This window comes from Chinchilla lanigera, unplaced genomic scaffold (assembly GCF_000276665.1).
Source record: "Chinchilla lanigera isolate Chin_1 unplaced genomic scaffold, ChiLan1.0 scaffold00012, whole genome shotgun sequence".
Classification (NCBI taxonomy): domain Eukaryota; kingdom Metazoa; phylum Chordata; class Mammalia; order Rodentia; family Chinchillidae; genus Chinchilla; species Chinchilla lanigera.
This window is the reverse complement of record NW_004955413.1, coordinates 23135351-23150298: the sequence shown is the minus strand read 5'-3', so window position 1 is coordinate 23150298 and position 14948 is coordinate 23135351. Positions and strand designations below refer to the sequence as shown.

Sequence of the window (14948 nt, the reverse complement as noted above, 5' to 3'; positions counted from 1 at the left end):
TTTTGGTTTTTCTCCAGTACCGGGAACCGAACTCACGACCTTGCGCTTGCCAGGCAGGCGCTTTTGCCACTGAGCTAAATCCCCAGCCCGGTTTCCTCCACATTAAGTAGAGTTGAGCTCACAGCAGAGTTCTTCATGATGTCCCAAGACAACAGGCTAGGACTCGAGTTTGCAGTGAGGGGTCCCCCAGGTCTGATCTGAGTTGGTGAAACTCAGCGATGTTTCTGGGGCATCTGTAACTAGGGTCAGCAAACTCTTCCCAGAAAGGACAAGACAGTGAGTATCTTGAGCCTTTCAAAACTTACAGTCTCTGCTCAAAAGCAGCCCCAGGCCCCTCGGAAACAAGTGGACATGGTGGTATTCCAGCCAAACTTCATTCACAAAAGCAGGCAGCAGTCGCACTGGACATCATTTGATGATCCCGATTTATAAAGTGCTAGTGGTAGGGGCCGGGGACATAGCTCAGAGGCATAAGCGCCTGCCTGGCAAGTGCAAGGTCCAGAGTTGGATTCCCGGTACCAAAAAAAAAAGTGCTAGTGGTGGACTAGACAACAACAACAGTGCAAAAGCTGGTCAGCAAGAGAAAGTGGAAGATAGGAACGGTTTCTCTCGAAGGAGCCCCTACCCCCACCCCACACCCACCGCTTCCTGACTCCATGCCTCTGCCTCCCCTGCACCCTGAACCATCTCATCTCACCCCTGTGAGCTTCACTGTACTGTTGCCGGTTCACACGCATGGTCATGACCCTATGTGGTCATGAGCAGCTGGAAGGTAGAGCCCTGCCCCAAGCATTTCTGCACCCCAAACCCCTAGCCCATGGCCCAGCCCAGAACTGGAGCCCAACAGAGCTCACTTTGTTGACTGAGCAAGGAGGTAACTGGGTGGGTGAAGATATGAAGAAGTAAGTCATGGTCAGATGCCAAGAAGAACCATGCATGCACCAGGTGCTTCCAGGAGAAGAGCACCCAGGGCGAGCAAGGTGGGCGGGGCTACTCCCAGAGGTGGGCGTGGCTTTGGTGGAGGTGGGAGGGTCTTTCTCTGGGGGTGGGGCCTGAGCCAGCGCAGCGTTCAAGTCTATCACACCCACCTGCACATCTCACCTGTCATACAACCCCGTTCCTGAGGGTGAGCCATCTGTAGATAGACCCACTGGCCTAGGATTTTGTGGCACACTTGGGCTCCAAAAGCATTATTAATTCATTCCTTTCCTTCATTCTCTCGGGAGACACTTACCCGACACCCATCGTGCACTGGACACCGTCGTCAGTAGGGGGAATGTGGTGAAGATTGACTCAGTGGAGGAAACAAGCGATGAGCAAGTGCACCCCTCTCCGTCCCTGCCCTCTGTCCCAGGATGGTTTCAGAGTTCTGGAAGGGGCTGAAGGGTACAGGGTGACAGTAGGGGGCAAGGCAAGAGCAGACGCCTTCCAGCAGGAAGAGCAGGGCGTGTTTCGGGGGCAAAGAAGAGGTAGGTCTGTCTGGCAGTGAGCGCACCACATCTCAGCACCAGGAAGGTGAAGAGACCCCACCTGGGGTCACCCTGCCCTCTGGCTCACCAGCAGGACTGAGGAGCAGAGCATGGAGAAGGGACCAAGGGGCTGGCTGGCTGGGACAGGAGTCCAGAGCTCCTCTCTGAGCTTGAAGGCAGCAGGCTCGTGTGCTCCAGACCCTGCAGCCCAGCCTCCAGCAGTGTCCGCACCACCTGGAGGGCCAGCAGGAGGAGGATCCTCCATTAACACTTGAAGGATGAATGAATGAATGAATGAATGAATGAATGACTAGGCACTCCCATTCCTCGCCTCTGAGTATTTGAGGAGCCCCACAGCTTGTCCCGACTCACAGAGCTCTATTTTTCCCACAGTGGAGTGACCGTGATCGGTGAGTGAGGTGACACCTGATCCCCTGTCACCTCCCTGGGTCACTGTGACAGCCAGGCTGGTGCTCACTCAGAAATGGGCAGTGACTACGGTGTGTCCCCACGTAGTGCTGGGGGCCATGGGACAGGCCTGCTGTAGTGGCCTCTGTCCTCACCCTCATACACAGAACATGAGGAGCATGACAAGGTGTGGTGCTGATGACGGGTGTGTCCCACGTGAAGTTGTGCATGAGCACACGAGTCTGTGCTAGGCTCTGTGTCTCCTGGTACCTATGTACCACACATCTAAGTGTGTGTCTGAGTGTGTCTGCACACAAGGGCTGGAGGGGGGATCCTCGCACGGTGTGTATGTCTCTGTTGTGCCTAGGGGCGGGGAACTGGTGTGTCTTAATGGTTACAGTGTAATCTGAAGCAGGAACATAAGTCAAAAGAATCTGGCTCCCTTCTGAGGTCATGTGTTAGACACCTACTGTGTGCTAGACCCCAAACCTACTGTGCTCTGGCCACTATAACCACAACTTCTGCTGGGAGAGGGGAAGAAACTGGTGCCCAAGATCTCACAAACACACACACACACACACACACACACACACACACACACACGGCTACACTTTCCCAGGGTTGGAACCGAACAGAAATGGGGAGGGGGAGAGGGTCCAGGCACCCCCACCCTCACAAAAGAGGTACCTGACTACACCTGGAGTGGACACCTTCCCAGGGACCCTTGCCCCACCTGAGAGCAAGAACAGGCCACCAAAGAAGCGGGGTTTCCCTGGAGAAGCAGCCAGCCGGGAACGGACACCCATCAAGGCAGGCAAGAGCAGCGGAGTCAGGAGGCCCTCGGGAGGCTTATTGGAGGGATGCATTTACCCCCAGTAGGGGGCTGCTGGGATTCAAACCCAGCTCTGTCCCTTCCCGAATAACCTCCCTGGGCCTCGGTTTCCCTGCAATGAGTCAATGACCACTGTGATCTTTCCAGGGTCACCATGAGGATTAGCTGAGTTGGGCTCAGGCCGCTCTTCACATCGGCCAGGAGCGCCTGGAGCACCTGTAGGCATCAGCCACGACTGTTGCTGAGCCATGCGCGGTGTGCAACACGGAAGTGCAAAGGATAGAGAGCGGGGTGGGAGGCGGCAGGAAGACGAGGCCTCGCTCTACAGCAGGAGGCCACTGGGCCTTAGAGCAGCGATGTGGCAGTGGCGCCGGCTGCAGGTGTACGGAGAACAACCCAGAGGAGCAGAAAGCAGTGCCAGGGTCTGAGGTTGGCAGGGCTGGGGCAGGGAGCCAGGCCCGTAGGCCTCAGCTTTCTTCTAAGATGAGAAGCCCCACAGGGATGGAATCCAATATTCCCCAAACCTAAAGACCACCACTGTTGACTTCTCTGACTTCACTTTCTTCCACCATCAAATTTCTCCTTTTTCCGTGTGTTGTTTCCCCCTCCTCTTCCTCTTCCTCCGCCTCCTCTTGTTTTCTTCTGCTTCTCTCTCCCTCCCTCTCTCTTAGGTCCTGTGCTCCCTGCACTTCCAAGGTCACTGGCTACACCACCCAGCACAGCGTGGACGGAGATGAGTGTCGAAAGCTCCTTCCTCCCCACCCAGCACATCTGTGTTTTTGTCCCATTAGACTAGATCAAATCTCACATGGGACAACATACATAAAGAGCTTAACACTCTGCCCAGAAAATTGGGAGCCTGTCCTCCACACACCGAGTGAGAGTGACTAGTAAAGGAAGCTCCGGAAGCAAGTGAGGTGGCAGCCCGCCCTTGCAGGAGAGGCGTGGGACACAGAACACCCACAGGTGGACAGTGCCACAGAGATGCCCTATTCCAGCCCCACCACATGCAGATCCGAGGCCAGAGAGGTGAAAGCACACACCCAGGACCCCTGGAGCCCCTGGCACAGGACGAGCAGCAGGCCCAGGTCTCCCAAGCCCCTCTTCGCTACACAACCGCCGCCCCACCTCCTCCGCCAGAGCAGTGAGGGACAGCACAGCCCCTGGGAGAGATTTCACGGTGAGACAGGTTGGGGCTTCCTGGAGCACAAAATCTCAACACCATTTGCCAAGGGAATTTGGCCAAAAAGAGGATTTGCAAAGAATAGATACTCGGGTCAGCACCCCCAAAAGGGGAGAGGTCGGCTTGTTCCTAGGCACCTAGGAGACTTCGTTTCAGTCGCCAGCTCAGGAAACCACCAGTGTTTCACTGTTTGCTGATGTTCTGCACTCTCAGAGGCTTCCACGTGCTTCCTGTTTAGCTACGGCAGTGCTGCGAGGCAGACCAAGTTAGAATTTTCACTCCACCTTGCAGAGAAGGAAGTGGAGCCCAAGGGACGCAAGGCGACTGTCCTATTAGTCTTCTCTAGCCAGTCACCCAACACTGAGGCTGCGCACGCCTGGGGCCCGAGCCTGCTCCTTGTCCCTGGGCGAGCTCCTCCGTGCTCACCCCTGTGTCTGTGATACCCATGCTTGGCACCTCAGCCCAGCTCCTGCCCGACCCCCAACTGCCCCCTCCACAGAGTACCTCAAACGCTGCCCCAAACCTTGAGTTCCCCCTTCTCTCCCCTTGCTCCTAGCTGGGTCCTCTCCCAGCCTCCAGAAGTAGTTTTTCCAGCCAGCATTCAAGACTGAATCCCAGAAGTCACCCCAGTGCCACCTTCTTCTCTCCCCAAATGCATCCATCAAACCTGAAGTCACACTATAACCTTCTCTCACACCCACCCTCTTGGGCAAAGTGCCCTCACCCCTCTCACCCAGCAGATGGGAGGAGCCTTCTCCCTGGGTCCCTGGGTGCCTGAAGCCACCCTGACTTTGGCTTCTTAAGATGCAAATCACATCACGGCAGCCGTGCCTGCTCTGAGCTCTTTAATGTTTCCCGTCGCTGTTAGGCTAGAGGAAAGCTTTTTAGCGCATCCCAATGGAGCCTGGGGGCCTATAAGGCCCTGCACGGCCTGGCCTTAGAGGCCTCCACTCTCATGGTCCCCCAGCCCCTCAGTGAGCTCCCTGTGACTCAGCCCCTTCCAGGCCCTGCAGGAGCTGCACTGCTTTCTCTGCGCAGTCTGCTTCCATCCTGCCTTTCAATGGCGCCCTCACCCACCCAACCTCACCCCCGCAGGGGAGCCCTCTGAGCGCATGCCACATGCGCTCAGAGGAGGCACAGGGAGGCAGTGGGAGTCCGAATGCAGGGGACCCCCATGCTCAGATGTGCGGGCCTGGGTTCGCTGACCTTGGACAAATGGCTGAACCTCTCCAGGGCTTGGCTTCAGGTTCTGGGTAAGGACATAATTAAAATACTCATTCCATAGGGTTGTGATGAGAATAACGAGTGGATACACATACAGTGTTTAAAATAGTCCCTGGAGCACATCCACTCTCACCTTCATGTGCCCTATAGGTCCCTTTCTGTCAGCACTGTATCGTGGTTCTCTTCTGATGACATCTATCTCCCTTACCTTCGTCACTTTCCTTGCTCTGCACACAGTCCCCCAACACCCACAACTTAAAGGAGGAGAGGTTTATTTAGGTTCCTGGTTCCAGTCCGTGGTCAGCTGGCTCCAAGGCAGAAATGGCGTGGCAGAGGAAAGGGTGCTCAGCTCATGCCAGCCAAGACGCGGAGAGGGAGGGGAGGGTGCAGCGACGAGAATGCACCCTTCGGGGTCATGACCCCAGTGACCACCTCTGACCAGACCCTGCCTCCTTGCAGTGTATTCAGCTATGAACTCGCAGAGGGATGAATGCACAGACAATTATAGCACCCCAAGATCCAATCACTTCAAAACACCTGAGGCTTGGGGGCAGACATTTCAGATCTAAAGCGAAACATCCCTCAGGGGAACATAAGCTTTGAAAGGACAGGGACCAGGTCTGGATTTGCAGCCCTAATGTCTCCCGTGCCCAGCTCAGCACCCGGCAGCAGCAGGCACTCCATCTATATTTATTCTGGGCTCACCTCTGGTCACATACAGTCTCCCTGCTCCAGACCCCGAGGTCCTTCTCTAGCGTAGTACATTTTATTGCCAGAGGTGACCAACTACACTAGCAGCCATATTTAGCTCACTAACTGATTCCGCCAATAAAGTTTTATTGGAACATCACCACACTCATTGGTTTACATACTGTGAGTGACTATTTCCATGCAGCAACAAAGTGGAGACACTGCTATAGAGACCATGTGGCAAGTAAAGCCAACACCAGCTACTCGTGGTCCCTTTACAGAAAAAGTTTGCTGCTGCCTGCTTTAGGTATTTGCTGTCTCCTCAAAGCCAAGGGCATGGCTTCATGTGGTTTGCTGTAGCTTCCAACAGCTGAATGCATGCAAGGCCCTTAGAACCAGGCACAGAGCAGGGCTCCCTGAAGTTTAGCAGGAGCTGTGGAATGCCAGGTGCTTTTTCTAGGAGAACCATGAGTATTTGTTCATTGCACAAATCGGATGTTTTCTGCTCCTGGGGATTGATTTTGGCACCAAGACCACACCAACCTCCATGGGAACTCAGGACAATTTGTGGGGGAAGTTGTGTATGGACTGAAGGGGGAGGAGCCTCAAAAATACCCTGAATGGCTGTCACTCTACACCTACCACCAGATGTGGTGCAGACCTTTCTCAATGTAATCTTTACAGTGGTGCCTCTTAGACTTTCACATGCACACAAACCTTGTTAGGAACACCTTGTTGAAACGTGGTTTCTAATTCTATAGATGTAGGGGGCCCCCCTGAGGGATGCATTTCTCACCAGCCCTCAGTGCTGCTGCTCTGTGGACCACGCTAGGATCAGTGAGGCCTTTTGACAGTGCTGGGAGCTGGCATTATTATTATTGCTCCATTCTACAGGGTGGGAAACTGAGGCTTGGGCAGGTAATGAGCCTTGTCCAAGGGTCCACAGCGAGTAAGTGACAAAGCCCTGGTTCTAGCTCAGCTGTGACCAACTCCCAAGTCCCCTTTCAGTCTGTGACACAGTGCAGCCAGAAAGCCTTCCCTCAAGACCACCCTCCACCCCACAGATGCCCACTTACTTTTTTTTTATTTTAAAGATAATTTTTTAAAAAAAGAACAATAGGAAAATACCATCATCACAGACCAAAACAAAACAAAGCAAAAACATTAAAAATGATACAGGGTTTCAAAACAAAATGATAGGAATTAACAGTGGTTGTTATATCACATATTGTTATCCTCATTGAAGTTGCTCAGATTACCAGATGTAAGAATGCAAAATTGATCAAACCATTAAAGAGAATTATACAATAATAATTAAAAAACATTAGAGGGGCTGGGGATTTAGCTCAGCGGCAAAAAGCGCCTGCCTGGCAAGCGCAAGATCGTGAGTTCGGTTCCCGGTACCGGAGAAAAAACCAAAAAAAAAAAAAAAAAACATTAGAGATGATAGAGAGTTTCACTAGACAAGATGGTAGGAACTCACCAGTGGTTGTTATATTGCATATTGTTGTCTTCAAATCAGTTGCTCAGATTACCAGATATAAGCATGCAGAATTGGTCAAAATTTTAAACAATTTAAGCATTAATTGTTCTTTTCAATAAACCACTAGACATCAGCAGTACAGTTATCCCAGCTCTCCTTCTATAGATAGATAGATAGATAGATAGATAGATATAGATGATAGATATATATAGATGTAGATATATTTTGCCTGCCTTCTTTCTTTTTCTTCTTTCCCTCATCCCAGTTGTTTCTTCCTTTGAGCAATTTTTTTCCCTTTCATATTATCTATTGTACATTTTGGGTTTTACTTACTCTTTCAGGTTCTTATACTAGGCTATCATTAAGAAATCAACTAATAACAAGTGCTGGAGAGGCTGTGGGGAAAAAGGAACTCTTCCTCACTGCTGGTGGGAGTGTAGATCAGTGAAACCACTGTGGAAATCAGTGTGGAGATTCCTCACAAAACTAGGATTGGAAGTCCCACTTAACCCATCTATTCCCCTTCTGGGTATTTTCCCAGAAGAATTAAAAACATCATACCACAGCGATATATGTGCAACCATGTTTATAGCAGCACAATTTGTTATAGCTAAATCTTGGAAACAACCCAGATGCCCATCAACTGAGGAATGGATAAAAAAATGTGGTATTTTTATACAATGGAGTATTACTTAGCTATAAAAAGATAAACTCGAGGCTTTCATAGGTAAATGGATGCAACTACAGACCATTCTCATAAGTGAAATAAATCAGACCCACATGTGTAAACATCATATTGTCTCCCTAGTGTAAGAACCTAAAAGGGTAAATAAAAGCCACTTACTCTTAACAAGCATCCTTCCTGGCCTGGAATGGGGCTCTCATGAACCAGCATCCTGGGCACGGTGCTGCGCCAGGCTGCCCCCGTCTTCGTCTTTCTGGGCAGAGGGTCGTCTCTCAAGAGAGACTGGACCAGGCCTGGAGCTGCACGCCTGTAACGCTAGCACTCTGGGAGTCTGAGACAGGAGAATTGCAAATTTGAGCCCTGTCTGGGCAACTTATTGCCTTTGGGAGACCGTGTCTCAGAATGAAAAAGGGTGGGGTGTAGCTCAGCGTGAAGACTTGTGTTCAATCCCCAGTACCATAAAAAAGAAGAGGGTGGGTTGGAACCAGCTACACTGGCCACAGAGGCTTGTGTTCATGTCCCCACCACCACCACCGTGTAGAGGATATGAGAAGCTGTTTCCTGCCTTCTGAAGCAGTTCCATTCCCTCCACACTGTCCCATGCCACCTGCCACACAGCTGTCCCCTCCTCCCACTCCTTCCACTCCATCCGCACACATCTCACTGCATGTGTGTGTGCACACATGCGTGTACACACAGCACCCCAGCCCCAACTCCCCATCCCTGCTGCTGGCAGGAAGGCTGGGCTGGGCCTCCAGCTCCCACAGCTGAATGGGCTGAGTGGGAGCGAGGCTGGGTCTGCCCCAGGCAGCACACAGGGCAGGAAGTCCTCCCTCTGCACCTACGGCAGCCACCGCGGCCCTTAAAGGTCACATCGCACCCGCTTTCTTCCTGCCAGCTGGCCAGAAACTAGACCCATATACAGAGGGCAGAACCACTTGGAAACCAGAGAGGGCGAGGCACCTGGCTTCCCTGCACAGCAAGTGATCGGCGCAGTGGGAACCCAAATTCAATTCCCGAGACCTGTCAGCACCCATCCTAGGCTCCTGGGAAGCCACACAGGAAGAGTACAGAGGCTAGTCTGGATTTAAATCCTGGATCTCTAGCTGGGTGGCCTTGGAGATGTTTCTTTACCTCTCTGAACCTCAATTATCTCTAAATCAGGGGGGAAAAAAAAAAAGCATCCTGAGAGCTGTTAGATGATGAAATGGTTTAACGGTACATTCGGAAGGAACTCAAGCAGACAGAGGGTGGGTGCTTGCCAAATATCCTCTCCATTCTCCTGGGTCTTCAATAAGATCTCACCGCTCCCACACACATGTAAATGTGAGCATTAAGGTGACTGTTAGTGGTGCATGTGTGTGCCCAGCTTGCATGTACCCTGCACACGTGTGTGCCACGTACCTGGGCTGGGTCTCAGCCCTCACTGGAGTGCATTGTCTTAAGTAACTTGCAGAGAGGGAGCATCCCCCTTGGGTCTGAGCAGAGGGCATCCCTGTCCCCGTGAGGCTCAGACAGCAGCGTAAACGCCCCACCCACCCTCACCCTTACTCTTGCTCTGACTTCAGTATCCACAGCCAGCTTTAGCCGCATGCTCCAGCTGCATGTAGAGCCCACCCTTCTCCACGCCCCTCCTACCAAAACCTCATCCGCTCACAAATCAGCAGGAGCAGCTGGGCGTGGCAGCTCATGCCTGTAATCCTAGCACTTGAGAGGCTGAGGCAGGAGGACCGATGTGTGTTTGAGGCCTACGTGGGCTACATAGCAAATTCAAGGGCAGCCTGAACTACGCAGCGAGACCCTGTCTCAAAAAAAAAAAAAAAGCAGCAGGAGCATAGACTCTGCTAGACATAGGGGGTGGTGACAGGATTCTCACATCACTTCTGTCACAGAAAGCTACCTAAAATCTGCTCAGAAAAGTCTAAGTACAAAGTGGACTTCTTGCCAATCCTTCTGGGCCATTCTGCCACCCAAAGAGGGGTGGGACACAGAGGCTAAGAAGAGTCCCTGCTCCTAGTTCCTTTGCCCCTAAATTGCCTCCCAACAAATAGCTGGGTGTGACCGAAGGGCCTCGTGGCTAGCAGGATGCCGCTTCCTTAAAAGTCATACAAACTACCAAAACTGTCCCTGCCCGGCCACTCTACCTGGGAGGGACAGAGAATCAGCAGGGGTCCCAGCACTCCTCCTGCACTTCCTGTGTGGATTTGAGTAGAAAGAAACTCTTCTACCTCTCAGAGACACTTGGTGGAGGCCTGCAACTCTGGTCCTCATTCCAAGATGGCTGTCTCACAAACACACCTGGTTCGGCCCACCAGCTGTCTTCCCTCTGCTTTCCCTCTTCCCACAGTACAGCCGGACACTCTAGCCATCCTCTTTTCCCTTAAAATATTCTTTTTCTAACCAGGCATGATGTTGAGGGCCTGGAATCCTAAGACCCTGGGAGGCTGAGGCAGGAAGATCACAAGTTAGAGTTCAGCCTGGGTCATTTAGCAACTTAGCAAGTCTCTGTCTCAAAATTGAAACAGACAAATAATCAATTAGGGGGGCATTGCTCAGTGCAAAAGTCCTGGGTTCAATCCCTAGTACCGTGAAACAAAATGACCTTTTGCCAGCTGGGGTTGTGGCTCAGTGACAGAGCACTTGCCTTGCATGTTCAAGACCCTAGATTCCGTCCTCTGCACTAGAAAAAAAAATAAACTAAGTGTGGTGGCACATGACCGTAATGCTCTCAGGAGGCTGAGGCAAGAGGATTACTTTAAGGGCAAAGTCAGCCTGGGTTACACAGAGAGTTCAACGCCAGCCTGAGCTACCTAACAAGACCCTGTCTCAAAAAAATAAAAATAAATAAATAAAATATTCTTTTCTCTCCTATCCCAGTTATCAGTCCCTCCTTCTTGTACTGAAGTGTTTACTTTTTTTTTTTTTTTCTTTTTGGCTTTTTGCTTTTCACTTTCTCTTTTCCCTGCAATGCGCCCATTCTCCCCCCACCACATCTTTTTTTTTTTTTTTCTTTTTGTCTTTTTGAGACAGGGTCTCTCTATGCAGTTCAGGCTGGCCTTGAGCTCACTTTGCAGCCCAGGCTGGTCTCGAACTCACAACGACCCTCCTGCCTCAGCCTCCCGAGTGCTGGGATTACAGGCGTGTGCCACCATGCCCAGCTTCCCACCCTATATTGACCACTTCTCTCTTAATGATAAGCTTGCATTGAGGGTTTACTATGTCTTTGCATTAAATAAAAATATGAAAAGGAAAAGCCACAGCGCTTGCCTCATGGGATCTAGGGCTTATGGCAGAAACAGACAAAAAAAAAAAAAGTATGTATTATAATAAGTATCATCTATTGCCCTGGGAATTTTTAAAGAAATCTATTATCTGCTTTAACTCATTTAATCCTCCCAACAATCTTAGGAGGCTGGCACTGTCATCATCCCTGCTTTACAGAAGAGGAAAGTGAGGCACAGAGATACAAGAATAAATGCTAGGGCCAGAATCAAATCCAAGCCAGGTAGTTCCACCTGATCACTACCACACACCACTCCTCCAGGCACCTGAGTTCCCCAAACCATGAAGCAAAGAGCTAATAACTATGCATAAGGAACTCAGGGAAGGCTTCACAGAGGAGAGGACTTTGAGCTGGGTTTTGATGGATGAGTAGAAGTTTGCTGAGTAAAGAAGAATAGAAAAGACATTCCAGTAAGAGAGCTTGGTATGGTAACAGTCAGCACGAAATGACATGGCTTGGGAATTTTACCAAGCTGGACAAGAAGGAATATGGGGACCAGGCAGGGTGAGACCAAGGGAGACAGAGGCCAAGGTACACAGAGCCCTGAGTGCCTAGTGAGGTGCTAGAATGGTCCTGGAGGTCATGGGGACCCCTGAAGGGCTGTGAGCTGGCAGCAGCTTGCCCTCCTTCTCTCCCTCCTGGTGTTGCTAGGCAACCTGGACTCCCCGCTGTGTGGGTGCAGGTGGCTCCTGCTGGCTGCCCTCAGCCGCCCCCCATCTCACGGCCACGCCCCTCTCTCCCTGCCCCTCCGTGTTCCGCAGGGGCCGTGAGGGCCTCGAGCATCTTCCCGATCCTGAGTGTGATTCTGCTGTTCATGGGCGGCCTCTGCATCGCGGCCAGCGAGTTCTACAAGACTCGTCACAACATCATCCTGAGCGCTGGCATCTTCTTCGTGTCTGCAGGTAAAGCCAGCGCACCAGGCGGGGCGGGCTGGGCTCCAGCCCACAGCGAGGGAAGGGAGCCCCTAAGGTGAGCGGAGGCTCAGGCTGGGGCCCCCTCAAGCCTCTGCCTCCCCAAGACAAGTAAGGGGATAAGGAGGCTGGAGAGAGGGGGGTCAGAGGCCCCGCCCTGCCCCCCACCCTTGCGCAGTGCCGAGTCCACACAGGAAACCACAGGCTCCCCCCTCGCTGTCCCAGCTGGGAGCAGGCGTCCCCTCTGTGAGGTGCCTGAGCCCATTTACGCGGCACGTCACACTTGCCTCAGATGCCCCAAAAGGAGCAGGAACTACAGCATGAGCCACTGGGGAGAACTGACTGGCATCTTAGGGTCCCCTGCCACACCCAGGCTCAAAAGCAGGCACTGGTATCCACACATTTAACCCTCACCACAAGCCCATCAGCATCCCCAGCTTACAGAGCGGGGCCCCAACAGAGGTGAACTTGTCAGTGGCTTTGAACCTCAGCAGTCTGGCTCCGCAGTCAGCCTTAACCCCTCCTGTACCAGCTTCACCTCCCTGTGCTCCTTGAGCAACTTGTTTAACCTCTCTGCGCTTCTGCGTCACCATCTGTAAAGGACTTAGGAACACTGAACAGGGAAGGCAGATAGTAAGTGCTCAGTAAACAATATCTGCTACTGTATCGTTACTAGTAGAATGCCTCTCTCTCTTCTCCTCTTCCCATGTCTGGATCCATTACCCTGGCCTCCCCGGCTGTCTCTGTGTGGCCTGATAAAATATTAATAGAGCTCTCTAGGGGTCCTCTGTCCCGGCGCCTCTGTCCATGCAGTCCACCCAGCAGTCCCCACCCGTTCGCGCTGCCTGTGGCACCATCCCGGGAGAACCAACTCCCCTCCTCTGCTCTTCCACCACAGGTCTGAGTAACATCATTGGCATTATCGTGTACATATCTGCCAATGCCGGAGACCCCTCTAAGAGTGACTCCAAAAAGAACAGCTACTCCTATGGCTGGTCCTTCTACTTCGGAGCCCTGTCCTTCATCATTGCTGAGATGGTCGGGGTGCTGGCCGTGCACATGTTTATCGACCGGCACAAACAGCTGCGGGCCACGGCCCGCGCCACGGACTACCTCCAGGCCTCGGCCATCACCCGCATCCCCAGCTATCGCTACCGCTACCAGCGCCGCAGCCGCTCCAGCTCGCGCTCCACGGAGCCCTCTCACTCCAGGGACGCCTCGCCCGTGGGCATCAAGGGCTTCAACACCCTGCCGTCCACCGAGATCTCCATGTACACGCTCAGCAGGGACCCCCTGAAGGCCACCACCACGCCCACCGCCACCTACAACTCCGACAGGGACAACAGCTTCCTCCAGGTCCACAACTGTATCCAGAAGGAGAACAAGGACTCTCTCCACTCCAACACAGCCAACCGCCGGACCACGCCCGTATGAACACCACCCAGGGGCTGGTGGCGTGGTGGCCGCGGCCGGCGGGAGGGACCCGGGGCGCGGGAGGAGGCGCGGCCCATGGGCGGGGACAGGGCCGCCCGCGGGGAGACCTTCCCAAAGCAAAAAACACACTCACACACACACAAACACAAAAAACAAAAAAAGAGAAAAACATAACAAGTAAATTACAAAAAAAAAAAAAAAAACAACAGCAAAATATAAGAGGAACAAAGATGTAAGACCACAGGCAATGTGGAAAAATATAAACGAAGGAAGACAAACTTTAAAACAAAGCAAAAGGGATTAAAAAATTAACAATAGAAAATAAATCTAAAAGAAAATGCATGACTTCCCATGTACCATTATTTTAACATTTAATAAAAACCAATTTAAATGAAAACCATAAAAGGGAACCAAGATAATATTAAAACAAAAAAAAAAAAGAAAAAAAGAAAAAGAATGGAAAGGAAGAGGATGTCTTTGTTTTTATTAGGGTTTTCTGTTATCTTTTTGTTTGTTCGTTTGTTTAACTGTGGGGAAAGTTTAAAAACTAACAGTATTAACTATTCTGTTCCCTTTAACCCCGGTGGGCCCCGCCTTCCTGGGAGGGTAGCGGGTAGAGACAGGAGCCCCAGGTGGAGCCTATGGTCACTGCCAGGCCCCTGGGGCCCCTGGGAGCCCTGGGAGGGAGCCCCGGGAGCCGGCTCCCCCCACTACTGATGGGGCAACTGTAGGCCTCCGAGTGGCCTGAGTCTTGGTCCCTCCTGTCCTTTAGGTGCCTGGAGGGGGTGCACTTGGGGCTCCCCAGCCCCTGGTTCCCAGTCCTTAATGGTCCTAACCCACTGTGATGACTTCCTAGGCCTTGAGGAAAGGGGAGCGGAAGGGATGGCTGCCGTGGGCTTACAGAGATGCCGGACACCCCGGAATCCTCAGGGTGAGCCTTTTGGGGTCACCATCCCCAAGTTCCTGTCCTTAGGGTCAGGAGATACCCACCCCTCCCTGGGAGGGGGGATATAAAGGAGCTCTCCCTCCTCACCCCTCACCTCAGGGCCACCTGATGACCCTGGGGTGATGGTGGATCCCCAGACTCATAGGTCTCAGTCCCCTGGGACTGGGGCTCTTTGACCCTTTGGGGGTCCTTGGACTCACTGACGCCCCCTCGGGGCCCAGGGTCCAATGATGACACTGCAAAAAGGTTTCTTTTTACAAAAGAAAAAGGAAAAACAAGTGGTGATTTTTTTTAATAAAAAAACCACAGACTATACATAAATGTAAATATATAATAAGTGGATTTACTTGCAAGAAAATCAGATAGTATTTTTCTTTTAATTCTTTTCCAGCTTTAAACT

At 52.0% G+C, this 14948-nt stretch overlaps 1 protein-coding gene across 1 annotated transcript in view; it reads left to right on the top strand.

Annotated features, from left to right (window-relative positions):
• Cacng2 (calcium channel, voltage-dependent, gamma subunit 2) overlaps positions 1–13930 on the top strand; it is a 111863-nt gene extending 97933 nt beyond the window's left edge. Inside the window, exons 3-4 of the mRNA XM_005379165.2 lie at positions 12019–12159; positions 13067–13930. Coding sequence (XP_005379222.1) covers positions 12019–12159; positions 13067–13602 — 677 coding nt within the window. The 3' untranslated portion in view covers positions 13603–13930. The remainder of the gene's footprint in view (positions 1–12018; positions 12160–13066) is intronic.
• Positions 13931–14948: the final 1018 nt, after the last annotated feature.